Source organism: Mesoplodon densirostris, chromosome 4, assembly GCF_025265405.1.
Source record: "Mesoplodon densirostris isolate mMesDen1 chromosome 4, mMesDen1 primary haplotype, whole genome shotgun sequence".
NCBI classification, from domain to species: domain Eukaryota; kingdom Metazoa; phylum Chordata; class Mammalia; order Artiodactyla; family Ziphiidae; genus Mesoplodon; species Mesoplodon densirostris.
The window spans coordinates 97,326,738-97,342,209 of record NC_082664.1 but is presented as its reverse complement, the minus strand read 5'-3'; the positions used below and the strand labels follow the sequence as shown (position 1 = coordinate 97,342,209).

The 15,472-nt window shown below is 37.2% G+C and overlaps 1 protein-coding gene across 1 annotated transcript in view; it reads right to left on the bottom strand.

The window, feature by feature from the left end:
* Nucleotides 1-15,409, bottom strand: part of LOC132488541 (ankyrin repeat domain-containing protein 26-like) — a 64,915-nt gene extending 49,506 nt beyond the window's left edge. The window contains 5 exon segments of the mRNA XM_060096839.1: nucleotides 846-928; nucleotides 11,736-11,808; nucleotides 11,901-11,929; nucleotides 12,547-12,645; nucleotides 15,074-15,409. Of these exon segments, the coding sequence (XP_059952822.1) occupies nucleotides 846-928; nucleotides 11,736-11,808; nucleotides 11,901-11,929; nucleotides 12,547-12,622 (261 nt within the window). The 5' untranslated portion in view covers nucleotides 12,623-12,645; nucleotides 15,074-15,409.
* Between the last annotated feature and the right edge of the window lie 63 nt (nucleotides 15,410-15,472).

Below are 15,472 nucleotides of genomic sequence, written 5' to 3'. Positions count from 1 at the left end.
GTCCCTATGTGCACGTAAGCATTTTTTTTTTAAGGACTAGTAACTGGAGAATAGACCAACCTTGAATTACTGGGAGCCAAAATCAATTAACACCAATCAGAAAGAGGAACAAATTCCTAAATTTTAATGCAAATTATATACTATGATAGTATTATACGTTGATATAATACCTGCTTTCATTCAGTTATATTATATTCTAATATCCACTAATGAAAGTGGATAAAACATTGTTTAATATTATTTACTGGTTTCCTACCCTGAAATGAAATAAATTAGAAAGTTATTGTCTGTACCCTAACAACAAAGGTCCAATTTTGGAAGGTCTGCTTCCTTAATAGGCAATTGGGTTGATTGTATGACCCCTTCTTCCCTGAATGTAGATCCTTAGGTCGATTACATAGAGGTCACAAGACAGAATAAATTTTTAATCTTGGCATTAGTGACTGGCAACTTGAAACTACAAATTTTGAACAGCTGGAAATGGTTTCTCCTTCCATGAATCTAACTCACGGACCATCACTGATATACTGTTCATAATTTCAACTGCTTAATCATACGATTCAGTATTTGATTATCACCTTCTTTATCATGTAAGGAAGAAGCAAACAATATTCAGGAAATTATTTTGCCTCAATTCCAAGTACAAAGTTTAACTATAAATTATAACAGATTCTAACAATATTTTAAGCTTTGTAATTAAAGCACTATAAACACTAACTCTTAAATTATTATCTATCAATTCTAAGAGGTTAATTTTGAAAGGTAATTTCATTTGAACTCTGTTATGTTGTTAAAGCATAGAAAAAAATACTGAGCCAGAAATTTCCATTTACATTTTTACATACCTGTGAGTGGTTATTTTCACTTCCATCAAGCCTTTCTTGTGCTTCCTCCGATGTTATTTCTAAGTCTAGTTCTGCTGACAAATCTATATGTTTAGTTAAAATTAACTACTTAGAACAGTTAGATAAAAGACATAATCTTTATAAAAATAGATTTTAAAAATTTATCAAATGACAATTTAAATTAAGCTTAATCTTTAGCTGAATATTTACTTATTTAAGAAATACTTCTAATTACCTAAAACTCCAACAAACCATCTGGGAAATACCAGATGTCACCAGGTTACAGGCACACAAACATCTCAAAGATTCATTTACAAATTCATCCACCAAACATCAATGAACAGAACAATCAAAAACCAGACAAAGGGTTTCCCTGGTGGCGCAGTGGTTGAGAGTCCACCTGCCGATGCAGGGGACACGGGTTCGTGCGGCAGTCTGGGAAGATCCCACATGCCGCAGAGCCGCTGGTACCGTGAGCCATGGCTGCTAGGCCTGTGCGTCTGGAGCCTGTGCTCCGCAGTGGGAGAGTCCACAACAGTGAGAGGCCCGCATACCGCAAAACAAACAAACAAACAAACAAAATTTAAAAATACAGGACAAACATAGAAAGTCACAATATACTCTGTTCTCTACTTCATAATAGTACCTATTTAAAAACACACCAAGCTTCAACTGCAACGTTATTCATGGTTTCCAAAATTACTGTTACTTTTCATGCTTTTATCAGTTCCTTAGTCTGAAATGTTTTCCTCTACTCTTCTGACAAAGTTCTTTTCATCTTTTAAGACTCAGCCTGCTTTGTGAAGTCCTCCTTGATTACAGCTCTCTTTCCCCAAATAGGTATCTCTTTCCTAGTAGCTACCTTAGTACTTTATAGATTTTTCTAGTGTATCTTCATCACCTGAACTGTAAATTATTTCTTCACATCTATCCTCTTTGCTTCTAGACTGTAGAGGACAATCTCTTGAAATCATCTTTGTATAAACAGTCTTTATTTTACTCAATAATTATTTATTGAGTTCCTGCTCAGTACTAAACATGGAGTTTAAAGAAGAATGTAGATGAAAGGTGTCAGGGATGGCTTTTCTAGAGATAATGCCTGAGCTGAGACTTACACAGTGAGGTCAGTCAGATTCAAGGGAATAGAGGGCAGGAAAGGGAGAGAGCATGGAAAGCTGTAGCAAGACAGGCAGAGAAGCATACATAAAACAGGGTGAATAGTTGTCTAAAATACAGGGATAGATGAGAGAGCATCACCAGCAGTTCAGAATTCCAGAGCAAAGGACAGACAGAAAGGGCTAGAGAGGGAGAGTCAGGTAGAAGTTAGATTATGAAAGCCTCGTGTCATTCTAAGATGGCTGGACATTAATATGCTTTAAAGAGTGGTTCACGATCACTGGTGCACTTGAGATAGATCACTCTAAATGCTGCGGGAGGGATGAATTTGAAGGCCATACAAATAAATAGAGGGAGAAGAATTTGATGACATTATAATGCAAAAAAAAAGGTGATGCAGGCCTACACTGAGGGACTGTTTCCAGAAATATTTAGGATATAAAATTACCAGGACCCAGCATAGAATAAATCTTTATTAAATAAATAAATGCATGAATCCTGGGCCCCTCAAGAACTAGACTCTGCTTATTACTTTATAAAAGGTATCAACTGAGAAGAGAAATGATCTGCATGAACTGTTTTAAGTTGCTTGTATTTAGTTTCCAGTTTTCCTGTTTCACATCTTCCTGTGTTGAAGGGGCTCGTGTAGGTGTTTCACTTGAATTTGTGCTTCTTGGACCTACCAAACTCATGGAGAAATGAGAGCAAACAAGTCACTTGTATAGATAAAAAAAACTTTGAGTTTATAGCTTGTAGTCACTACTCTAGGAGATAACTGAGAATCTTTTGTAAATGTAACATTAATTCCACAGGTAAGGAAAGACAAGAAGATAAAACTATAGGACTGGAAAAAGAAAACAGTGTATGATTTATTACTATAGCCCTGATCATATGACTGATTAAGGGCACTAAATTAATCGGTATTTATGTAGAACATATATTAGATGTGGTTAATCAATAGACTGGGCATCCTAGTAGAATTAGAATTGATTTTCCTTACACTATCTTTAAATGATCAGCACTCCTTAAAACCAATATCCCTTGTGAACTATTAATTCATTAAAAATAATAAGTTGGTATACTATGTGGACGCAGCTAAGAAGGAGGGACTATGTAGCAATCCTCAATGACTCCCATTACTGCTGGGAAAGCCAATTCTAAAATATATAAACTCAGGGCCTCCCTGGTGGCGCAGTGGTTGAGAGTCCGCCTGCCGATGCAGGGGATACGGGTTCGTGCCCCGGTCTGGGAGGATCCCATATGCCGCGGAGCGGCTGGGCCCGTGAGCCATGGCCGCTGGGCCTGCGCGTCCGGAGCCTGTGCTCCGCAACGGGAGAGGCCACAACAGTGAGAGGCCCGCATACCGCAAAAAGAAAAATATATATATATATATATATAAACTCATAGAAAATACAAGAAATAGTTTATTATTTGGTTTTGGAGGTGCTTGTTTCGTTACATTGAATATAGTTATAACTAATACTAATGAATTCAGAGCTAAACAAAAATAAAGCTAAGAAACTACATTTTGAGAAGGGAATATTGAGATGTCTGCCTAGGTTTCCCAACTAGTCCCAAAGTTCTAAGTATAATCTTGCTACCCACTCTCAGGTGTATGCTAAATACTAGTCTAACGAACCTATTCTCTCTCCTAATTCCCTTTGTTATTTATTATGTTGCTTTGGTCAGAGGAAGAATGCAAACGTCTTGCTAAAAGAAGTTTGGCTGCAGGTTGAATAAAAGGAGTAAACACAAAGCAGATTTTGCCACAAAATGATTTTGGAAACATCAGGATTATGGTGAAGCCATGCCGAGGTGGCCTATGGTTGAGTGCTCTGTGCTTATTTATTGCATTGTTTGCTTTCTCTGTTTTCTGGCAGTTGTGACTCACACAGGTCACGGAGCGTGTAATCCCCTAACAGAAACAACACTCCGATATTAATCTTTTCTTTATCTGTTAAGGTCATCTGTCCAAATTCTGTGGATGCTGACTGATTTTTGGTCATTGATTGTGACAAAAATGGATATTTATCATCAACTTTCAAATGCCCGGCTCTTTGACAAGTCTCATTATTGAGCGACAAACTAGCAGAATCCCACTCTGAAAAATCCAAAAACAAAGTTTCCGTTTATTAGAATGTGAATACTAATACAAATTTGACTAACCTGAACAAATTCTTTCTTCAGAGAAGCAGTCCCATGTCCTCCTCTCCCCCCAAACCCACTACTCCCTCATGGCTTATTGTATCTTACACGTCATTGCCATTCATATAGATACATTAAGTATTGCCTCTCATTTTTTCTAATTTTTAATTTTCTAGTGTTACTTACTTTGATTCACTCATCAATCTCTATTACATATTCTGTATACCTTAAGAGCTTTATTAATAATTATGTTTCTTCAACATATAAGTTTTTTCATTAACAAAATTATGTCTAACCATTTATTTTATGTTTAAATATGCATGACAGTATTGTGTGTTCCAGAGACATGGGTTTTAAAAAATCTTTTAATGAATGGTACTACTTTAATACAATGAGATGGTCTTCCTCAATGTATCAATATCTTCAGAACTCATTTTTTAAGGCTTGGATAAATATCATAAATTTACAAAAGAAATGATAGCCATGAGTGACTAATTGTTTCCAGGTAAAAATAGGATAAGTCTAGGTCCACACTAGATCCAAAGAGCATACAGTGTCATGACACAGGAAATGAATACATAACAAAAATATTTTCCTTTTTTTTAACGAAAGTAAAATTGTCAGATTTCAATTTCTTAAGACAAATAAGAGCTGAACCAAGATGGTGGAGTAGAAGGATATGCTCTCAGTCCCTCTTGTGAGAACACCAGAATCACTACTAGGTGCTGGATGATCATCGACAGGAAGACACTGGAACTCACCAAAAAAGATACCCCACATCCGAAGACAAAGGAGAAGCCACAATGAGACAGTAGGAGGGGCGCAGTCACAGCAAAATCAAATCCCATAACAGGTGGGTGGGTGACTCATAGACTGGAGAACACTTATACCACAGAAGTCCACCCACTGGAGTGAAGGTTCTGAGCCCCACATCAGGCTTCCCAACCTGGGGGTCCGGCAATGGGAAGAGAAATTCCTAGGGAATCAGACTTTGAAGCCTAGTGGGATTTGACTGCAGGACTTTGACAGGACTGGGGGAGAAACAGACTCCACTCTTGGAGGGCACACACAAAGTACTGTGCAGAGTGGGACCCAGAAGAAGGAGCAGTGACCCCACGGGAGACTGAACCAGACCTACCTGCTAGTGTTGGAGGGTCTCCTGCAGAGGCGGGGGGTGGCTGTGGCTCATCGTGTGGAAAAGAACACGGGCAGCAGAAGTTCTGGGAAGTAGTCCTTGGCGTGAGCCCTCCCAGAGTCTGCCATTAGCCCTACCAAAGAGCCCAGGTAGGCTCCACTGTTGCATTGCCTCAGGCTAAACAACCAACAGGGAGGGAACCCAGCCCCACGCATCAGCAGTCAAGTGGATTAAAGTTTTACTGAGCTCTGCCCACCAGAGCAACACCCAGCTCTACCCATCACCACTCCCTCCCATCAGGAAACCTGCACAAGCATCGTAGATAGCCTCATCCACCAGAGGGCAGACAGGAGAAACAAGAACTACAATCCTGCAGCCTGTGGAACAAAAACCACATTCACAGACAGATAGACAAGATGAAAAGGCAGAGGGCTATGTACCAGATGAAGGAACAAGATAAAACTGTAGAAAAACAACTAAATGAAGTGGAGCTAGGCAACCTTCCAGAAAAAGAATTCAGAATAATGATAGTGAAGATGATCCAGGACCTTGGAAAATCAATGGAGGCAAAGATCGAGAAGATGCAAGAAATGTTTAACAAAGACCTAGAAGAGTTAAAGAACAAACAAACAGAGATGAACAATACAATAATTAGAATGAAAACTACATTAGAAGGAATCAATAGCAGAATAACTGAGGCAGAAGAACACATAAGTGACCTGGAAGACAGAATGGTGGAATTCACTGAGCAGAAGAGAATAAAGAAAAAAGAATGAAAAGAAATGAAGACAGCCTAAGAGACGTCTGAGACAACATTAAATGCAACAACATTCGCATTATAGGGGTCTCAAAAGGAGAAGAGAGAGAGAAAGGACCAGAGAAAATATTTGAAGAGATTATAGTTGAAAACTTCCCTAACATGGGAAAGGAAATAGCCACTCAATTCAAGGACGTGCAGCGAGTCCCATACAGGATAAACCCAAAGAGAAACATGCCGAGACACACAGTAATCAAATTGGCAAAAATTAAACACAAAGAAATATTACTGAAAGCAGCAAGGGAAAAATGACAAATAACATACAAGGGAACTCTCATAAGGTTAACAGCTGATTTCTCAGCAGAAACTCTACAAGCCAGAAGGGAGTGGCATGATACACTTAAAATGATAAAAGGGAAGAACCTACAACCAAGATTACTCTACCCCGCAAGGATCTCATTCAGACTCCATGGAGAAATCAAAAGCTTTACAGACAAGCAAAAGCTAAGAGAATTCAGCACCACCAAACCTGCTCTACAACAAATGCTAAAGGAACTTTTCTAAGTGGGAAACACAAGAGAAGAAAAAGACCTACAAAAACAAACCCAAAAGAATTAAGAAAATGGTCATAGGAACATACATATTGATAATTACCTTAAATGTGAATGGATTAAATGCTCCAACCAAAAGACACAGGCTTGCTGAATGGATACAAACACAAGACCCATATATATGCTGTCTACAAGAGCCCCACTTCAGACCTACGGACACATACAGACTGAAAGTGAGGGGATGGAAAAAGATATTCCATGCAAATGGAAATCAAAAGAAAGTTGGAGTAGCAATACTCATATCAGATAAAATAGACTTTAAAATAAAGAATGTTACAAGAGACAAGGAAGGACACTATACAATGATCAAGGGATCAATCCAAGAAGAATATATAACAATTATAAATATATATGCACCCAACATAGGACCACATCAATATATAAGGCAACGGCTAACAGCTGTAAAAGAGGAAATCAACAGTAACACAATAATAGTGGGGGACTTTCACACCTCACTTGCACAAATGGACAGATCATCCAAAATGTAAATAAATAAGGAAACAGAAGCTTTAAATGACACAATAGACCAGATAGATTTAATTGATATTCATAGGACATTCCATCCAAAAACAGCAGATTACACTTTCTTCTCAAGTGCACACAGAACATTCTCCAGGATAAATCACATCTTGGGTCACAAACCAAGCCTCAGTAAATTTAAGAAAATTGAAATCATATCAAGCATCTTTTCTGACCACAACACTATGAGATTAGAAATGAATTACAGTGGAAAAACATAAAATACACAAACACATGGAGGCTAAACAGTAAATTACTAAATAAAAAAGAGATCACTGAAGAAATCAAAGAGGAAATCAAAAAATACCTAGAGACAAATGACAATGAAAACACAACAATCCACAACCTATGGGATGCAGCAAAAGCAGTCTTAAGAGGGAAGTTTATAGCTATACAAGCCTACCTCAAGAAACAAGAAAAATCTCAAATAAATAATCTAACTTTATACCTAAAGGAACTAGAGGAAGAAGAACAAACAAAACCCAAAGTTAGCAGAAGGAAAGAAAACATAAAGATCAGAGCAGAAATAAATGAAATAGACACAAAGAAAACAATAGCAAAGATCAATAAAACTAAAAGCTGGTTCTTTGAGAAGATAAACAAAATTGATAAACCATTAGCCAGACTCATCAAGAAAAAGAGGGAGAGGACTCAAATCAATAAAAGTAGAAATGAAAAAGGAGAAGTTACAACAGACACCGCAGAAAGACAAAGCATCTTAAGAGACTACTACAAGCAACTCTATGCCAATAAAATGGACAACCTCGAAGAAATGGACAAATTCTTAGAAAGGTATAACCTTCCAAGACTGAACCAGGAGAAACAGAAAATATGAACAGACCAATCACAAGTAATGAAATTGAAGCTGTGATTAAAAATCTTCCAACAAACAAAAGCCCAGGAGCAGATGGCTTCACAGGTAAATTTTATCAACCATTTAGAGGAGAGCTAACACCCATCCTTCTCAAACTCTTCCAAAAAATTGCAGAGGAAGGAGCACTCCCAAACTCATTTTATGAGGCCACCATCACCCTGATACCAAAACCAGACAAAGATATGACAAAAAAAGAAAATTACAGACCAATATCACTGATGAAGATAGATGCAAAAATCCTCAACAAAATACTAGCAAACAGAATCCAACAATGCATTAAAAGGATCATACACCATGATCAACTGGGATTTATCGCAGGGATGCAAGGATTCTTCAATATACACAAATCAATCAATGTGATACACCATATTAACAAATTGAAGAATAAAAACCATATGATCATCTCAATAGATGCAGAAAAAGCTTTCGACAAAATTCAACACCCATTTATGATAAAAACCCTGCAGAAAGTAGGCATAGAGGGAAATTTCCTCAACATAATAAAGGTCATATATTACAAACCCACAGCAAACATCATTCTCAATGGTGAAAAACTGAAACCATTTCCTCTAAGATCAGGAACAAGACAAGGATGTCCACTCTCACCACTATTATTCAACATAGTTTTGGAAGTCCTAGCCTCAGCAATCAGGGAAGAAAAAGAAATAAAAGGAATATAAATTGCAAAAGAAGAAGTAAAACTGTCACTGTTTGCAGATGACATGATACTATCCATAGAGAATCCTAAAGATGCCACCAGAAAACTACTAGAGCTAATCAAAGAATTTGGTAAAGTTGCAGGATACAAAATTAATGCATCGAAATCTCTTGCATTCCTATACACTAATGATGAAGAATATGAAAGAGAAATTAAGGAAACACTCTCATTTACCATTGCAACAAAAAGAATAAAGTACCTAGGAATAAACCTACGTAGGGAGACAAAAGATCTGTATGCAGAAAAGTATAAGACACTGATGAAAGAAATTAAAGATGATACCAACAGATGGAGAGATAAACCATGTTCTTGAATTGGAAGAATCAATATTGTGAAAATGACTACACTACACAAAGCAATGTACAGATTCAATGCAATCCCTATCAAATTACCAATGGCATTTTTTACAGAACTAGAACAAAAAAATTGTAAAATTTGTATGGAGACAAAAAAGACCCCGAATACCCAAAGCAGTCTTGAGGGAAAAAAACGCAGCTGGAGGAATCAGACTCCCTGACGTCAGGCTATATTACAAAGCTACAGTAATCAAGACAATATGGTACTGGCACAAAAACAGAAACATAGATCAATGGAACAAGATAGAAAGCCCAGAGGGAAACCCACACACCTATGGTCAACTAATCTATGACAAAGGAGGCAAGGATATACAATGGAGAAAAGACAGTCTCTTCAATAAGTGGTGCTGGGAAAACTGGACAGATACATGGAAAGAATGATAATAGAACACTCCCTAACACCATACACAAAAATAAACTCAAAATGGATTAGAGACCTAAATGTAAGACTGGACACTATAAATCTCTTAGAGGAAAACATAGGAAGAACACTCTTTGACATTAATCACAGCAAGATCTTTTTTGATCCACCTCCTAGAGTAATGTAAATAAAAACAAAAATAAACAAATGGGACCTAGTGAAACTTCAAAGCTTTTGCACAGGAAAGGAAACCATAAACAAGATAAAAAGACAACCCTCAGAATGGGAGAAAATATTTGCAAACAAATCAACGGACAAAGGATTAATCTCCAAAACATATAAACAGCTCATGCAGCTCAATATTAAAAAAACAAACAACCCAATCCAAAAATGGGCAGAAGACCTAGATAGACAGTTCTCCAAAGAAGACATACAGATGGCCAAGAAGCACATGAAAAGCTGTTCAACATCACTAATTATTAGAGAAATACAAATCAAAACTAGAATGAGGTATCACCTCACACCAGTTAGAATGGGCTTCATCAGAAAATGTACACACAACAAAAGCTGGAGAGGGTATGGAGAAAAGAGAACCCTCTTGCACTGTTGGTGGGAATGTAACTGATACAGCCACTATGCAGAACAGTATGGAGGTCCCTTAAAAAACTAAAAATAGAATTACCATATGATCCAGCAATCCCACTACTGGGCATATACCCAGAGAAAACCATAATTCAAAAAGACACATGCACCCTAATGTTCACTGCAGCACTATTTACCGTAGGCAGGTCATGGAAGCAACCTAAAGGCCCATCGACAGACGAATGGATAAAGAAGATGGGGTACATATATACAATGGAATATTACTCAGCCATAAAAAGGAATGAAATTGGGTCATTTGTTGAGACCTGGATGGATCCAGAGACTGTCATACAGAGTGAAGTAAGTCAGAAAGAGAAAAACAAATATCGTATATTAACGCATATATGTGGAACCTAGAAAAATGGTACAGGTGAACTGGTTTGCAGGGCAGAAATTGAGGCACAGTTGTAGAGAACAAACGTATGGACACCAAGGGGGGAAAACCGCAGGGGGTTGGGGACGGTGGTAGGATGAATTGGGCAATTGAGAATGACATGTATACACTGATGTGTATAAAATTGATGACTAATAAAAACCTGCTGCATATATTAAAAAAAAAAGACAAATCAAAGAAAAAAGCAAGAAATGTAAAAGTGAAAGTTTAAAGCCTGTTTCATCACAAGGGTCCCTTTATCATTTCACATCCATGAGCTCTGTAAATGGTTTAAAACAGTGGTTCTCAAGTGTCACCTGAGCATCCCTGGAGTCCCAAGACTCAACCGTTCAAGGGGTCCAAGAGGTCAAAACTATTTCACAATAACAGTAAACGTTATTTCCATTTTCATTCTGTTTTAAGTGTGCAGAGCAGTTTTCCAGAGACAAGATATGTGATAACATCATACTTCTAATGGCTAATAGAATGTATGACTGTGTGTGCTTGTATTTTAAATTTTTCAGTTTTATTTTCCAATACAGTAAACATCAGTAGATACAACCTACTTAAACAAAAGTTCCTTGGAATTCTCAATAATTTTTAAAAGTATAAAAGGATCCTATATCTGGATCATAAAAAAAGTAACAAACAAATAAATAAAAGGATGTTAAAGCCAAAACCTTTCAGAATTACTGTTTTAAAAGATTGTGTCTATCAAATCATCATTAAGGTATGATTACTTTCCCCCACTTTTAATAATCAAAGACCACACACACACACACACACACACACACACACACACACACAGAGTCTGCTAATCAAAACATCTGGTTGGCTTAAGCTCATCCGTGTAACACCACTAAAATGAAATAATTAAAGTTGAACTACAATTGCCATGTTAGCAAGTGAAGCTTTACTCTAGGTTAAGGTCAGAATTCAAATAAGCATTTTATAAAACTGGAAAAATCTTAGAATCTAATAATTTACATCTGAGAATCCCTAAGAAGTACAGAGATTCCAAACTGAGAACTTTAGGGTATTGAAACATACATAGAAACATCTGAGTTAAAGCTTACATTTTAAAAATATTTTTTTTCTTATGCCTTTAAATATCTTTTTTTCAAAACATGGATACCAACAATAACAGGTGCCTTATTTATGTCAAATCCTTCAATTAAACTTGCAAAAACAAAAGAAAAAAAATTAGGAATATGAAGGCTGTGAGCGTTTCAAATATTTTAGTGTACCTCTTTCCAGAGTGAAATTTGCACTGCAAAATTTACCTGATCTGGATGTTTGTAAATCCTTCATTCCTACTGCTTTATTAGGAACAGAATCTTTCACTCCAACTGCAGGCTGAATGGGTTTTGAAACAAGTTGATTAATAAATAATGTACATTTGATACAATCTGTAGTTAATAATTCAAGACAAAAATATAAGTTTTTACCTTCAAGTGAGGATATTTTTCAGGAGAATCTAAAAGGCAAAAGGGACATAGAATCAATTACACGTAACTATGAAAGCCAACTATATATTCATGCAGTTAGTACTGAGCAGAATCCTCATGCTTGGCCTTGGCAGTGAATACTTTAGGTTTTGGTGTTTTGTTTCTTGGGGGAAGTTAGGACTGCAACAAGACAGACATATGAATCCACTATAGATACTGAAGAAAAAATAGGAGTACAGGTTTAACAAAACATGCAGTTAAGATTTCAAAAGTAAGATTATGTTCCAAAAGCCTTTATAAAATAGAAAAATGCACATGTACCAATGTGAACATGCTGATTGATGAGGAGAAAAGTGATCTTTAATCAGAGGAACAAATCATGACCCCGAGAAGGTAAATGTGAAAGCTGATGGTAAAATGCAACAGCATATCTTGAATGCAATACACAAGCATCATTTACACCATTATACTACAAGTATTTATCATGTTCTTCAATTTGTCCTGTAATTTAGGAAGTGCACAGTTGGGATGACAGTTCAGTTGAATGTATAATTCATTTCTCATCAGAGAAAGTGTTATGAACTGATCAGCTTGGATATACACTTGTAGAATTATAGTTCATAAAAATATTCATTTTTTTACATACCCATGTGGGCTACTGGTATGCCTACATTTCTTGGATCCTCTAGTTTAGTCATCTTAAAGTTTCTCGATCCAATCATGCAAGAAGGTATATAAGGCACATCTAAGAAATAACGTGTTATAAGTTTTCAACATCGAAGTACGATTACCAAAAAGGAAAAAGTAAATTTTACTGCCACAGAATTATTAGATATTAAAAATCTTTCATATTTCAAAATCAGTGTAGTATTTACTGAAAATAACAATTTTAGCATTTAGGGAATGAACCCTATTAATTTCTTTTGTTTCCAAAATTAGTTTGGTTCAGTATATCATGCTAATGTTTAAAAGGATTTTTGTGAAACAATTATCATCAAAAAATTAGCTATCTTAGGGACTCCCCTGGCGGTCCAGTGGTGAAGACCCCATGCTTCTACTGCAGGGGGCACGGGTTCAATCCCTGGTTTGGGAAATTAAGGTCCCACATGCCAAGCCAAGCAGCCAAAAAAAACAAAAACAAAAAAAAACCTATCTTAAAAAACAAAAAACAACCAATGCTTCCATATTCAAATTAATCTCATTTGAATAACACATACCAACACAACATATATCTTTGATGCCTGATAGTTACAAGGAGGAGCTGGGGTTTACCTCAATTCTAGCACCCACTCCTGCTTCCAGTATTCTCTGGAGCAGCAATGATCTAACCTTGTTTCAGTGTAAATACACTGAAGTCATCTAACGAGAGTTCTCTCAAGTTTCCTCATCACCTCCACAATCACCTCCCTAACACACTACTTTCCCCCCTCTTTCCTTTCACTATATTCTTTCCTCTTCAAAGGTAGTCTCTGGATCTGTGGTCTTAATCCTCCCCCTTTTACATTCTTTTTATGGATCATCCCCACCACTTCTTTTTTCCTCTTTGCTTAGCAGTGGCACCTTACATCTATAAGTTCTACTTCAACGCTTTGCTACCCTCTTAAATATGGAATATTTAAATATGGAATATGGAAGCATTGGTATAAAAAATGATATAAACACACTCAGAAAGAAAAACAAAATAATGCTTTTCCTTGACCCTGTTCTGTCTTTTTTTTTTTTTTTTTTTTTTTTTAATGTCGGTTCATCGGTTTGTTTTTTTTATTTATTTATTTTTGGCGGTGTTGGGTCTTCGTTTCTGTGCGAGGGCTTCCTCCAGCTGCGGCGAGCAGGGGCCACTCTTCATCGTGGTGCCCGGGCCTCTCACTATCTTGGCCTCTCTTGTTGCGGAGCACAGGCTCCAGACGCGCAGGCTCAGCAGTTGTGGCTCACGGGCCCAGTTGCTCCGCAGCATGTGGGATCCTCCCAGACCAGGGCTCGAACCCGTGTCCCCTGCATCGGCAGGCAGACTCTCAACCACTGCGCCACCAGGGAAGCCCGACCCTGTTCTGTCTTGAACTATCCAGTGGCTCCTCTTCCAGATTTCTCTCAATGCAAGCCTACACCCTTGCTACTCTGAGAGCTTGTCAGAAATGCACAATCCCAGGCCTGCTGCTCAGCATGTGCACTTTTCACAAGGTCCCCAGGGGACTAATTAAAATTTGAGAAACTCTGATCTATCAGTCTGCTTCTACATTCCCACAGTAAGAGTGGGAAAGCTTTGCTGTTCGTCTCTGACAAGTTTCGGTGCTGGAAGCTCACTTCAAATTTGTCTCACGTTTCAAATACTCTTCTCTACCCTTTTCTAAAGACCTATTTTACTTTGCCCCCGTCCTCCACAGACCCCTGCTTCCTTTTCCTTCATTTACTCCCTGTAACCTCTGCCTCTCTCATTCTTTAGTCCTTCTTTCCTCTTCCTCATTTCCCGACTTTCCTTAGGTTGTAGAGTACCTTGAAACGGAACTAATAATTTAGCTCCTGAAAGGGGACTCTCAATTTAATCTGTGGCTGACACCAGATAAGATACACAGCTTCCCTCCTTTTCTCGTCTTTTTCCTCACTATGCACTTGACAGGTGATTTTCTTTTTTTTTTACATCAACAGTGTTATGTTTTTTAATAGTTTTCAGAATATAAGCTGCATAGCTTTTTAGAATAAAAAATGATATAACTTCAGTACATGCTTTAGGACACTTGGTTAAACAACAAGCAAACTGTGTCTTTGAGGACCACCTCAAAAGGGTGGCACACTTCACAGTGTAACTTGGTAACAGACATGGAGATAGATGATTATATCATGGCATGTTGTCTACAAAAGAACATCTGGACACTCAGAGCTTAAATAGAACACAGCACACAGTTAAGTATTCAAGCACTGCTTTTTGGCCAAATAAAAACTGCCTAAAAACTGCTGATGGATTTTTGACAAGAAAAAAAGATGTAGCTGCTTAGTTCTTCTGATACAGCACTTCTTTTCCAGAATGAGACAGGCTCAGTTCAACTTGAAATCAGTGTGAGGAATGATTCTTCCTCTTAACCGACAGGTGATTTTCTTTGGCTATTAGAATATATCAGAATTCCCATTTTAAATCAACATGCTGTCAAATGACTTTTTCATAAAAATATAGTTCTTACCTTCTACTTGTCCATTTAATATATTTTTTCCTCTTTGACCTGCAGCTCCAGATAAATGATCAACATACTTCTCTGGAAGACTCTCAGAGATACTCTGTTAAAATTGATATTAATAATGAGTTGCATAAAGCTTTCCTAATCCCCTTCTAATAGCTGAAAATACCCTACTTTTTAAAAATTTCCTACTTTACAAGCAATTAGATTTAAAAATAAGAGAAGCATGCATTGAAAACCCAAACATTGAAATAGAAAACTTCATATACACTCTCTAGATCAAGTCTATCTTTTATCCTCATTTGGCTACTGACTCTGTAAACTGAGCATGGAAAGCCAGAGGAATTATTTTCACAGACAAAAAATGTGCCTGACTTACAGGCACATTTCAGCAAAGAATTAACT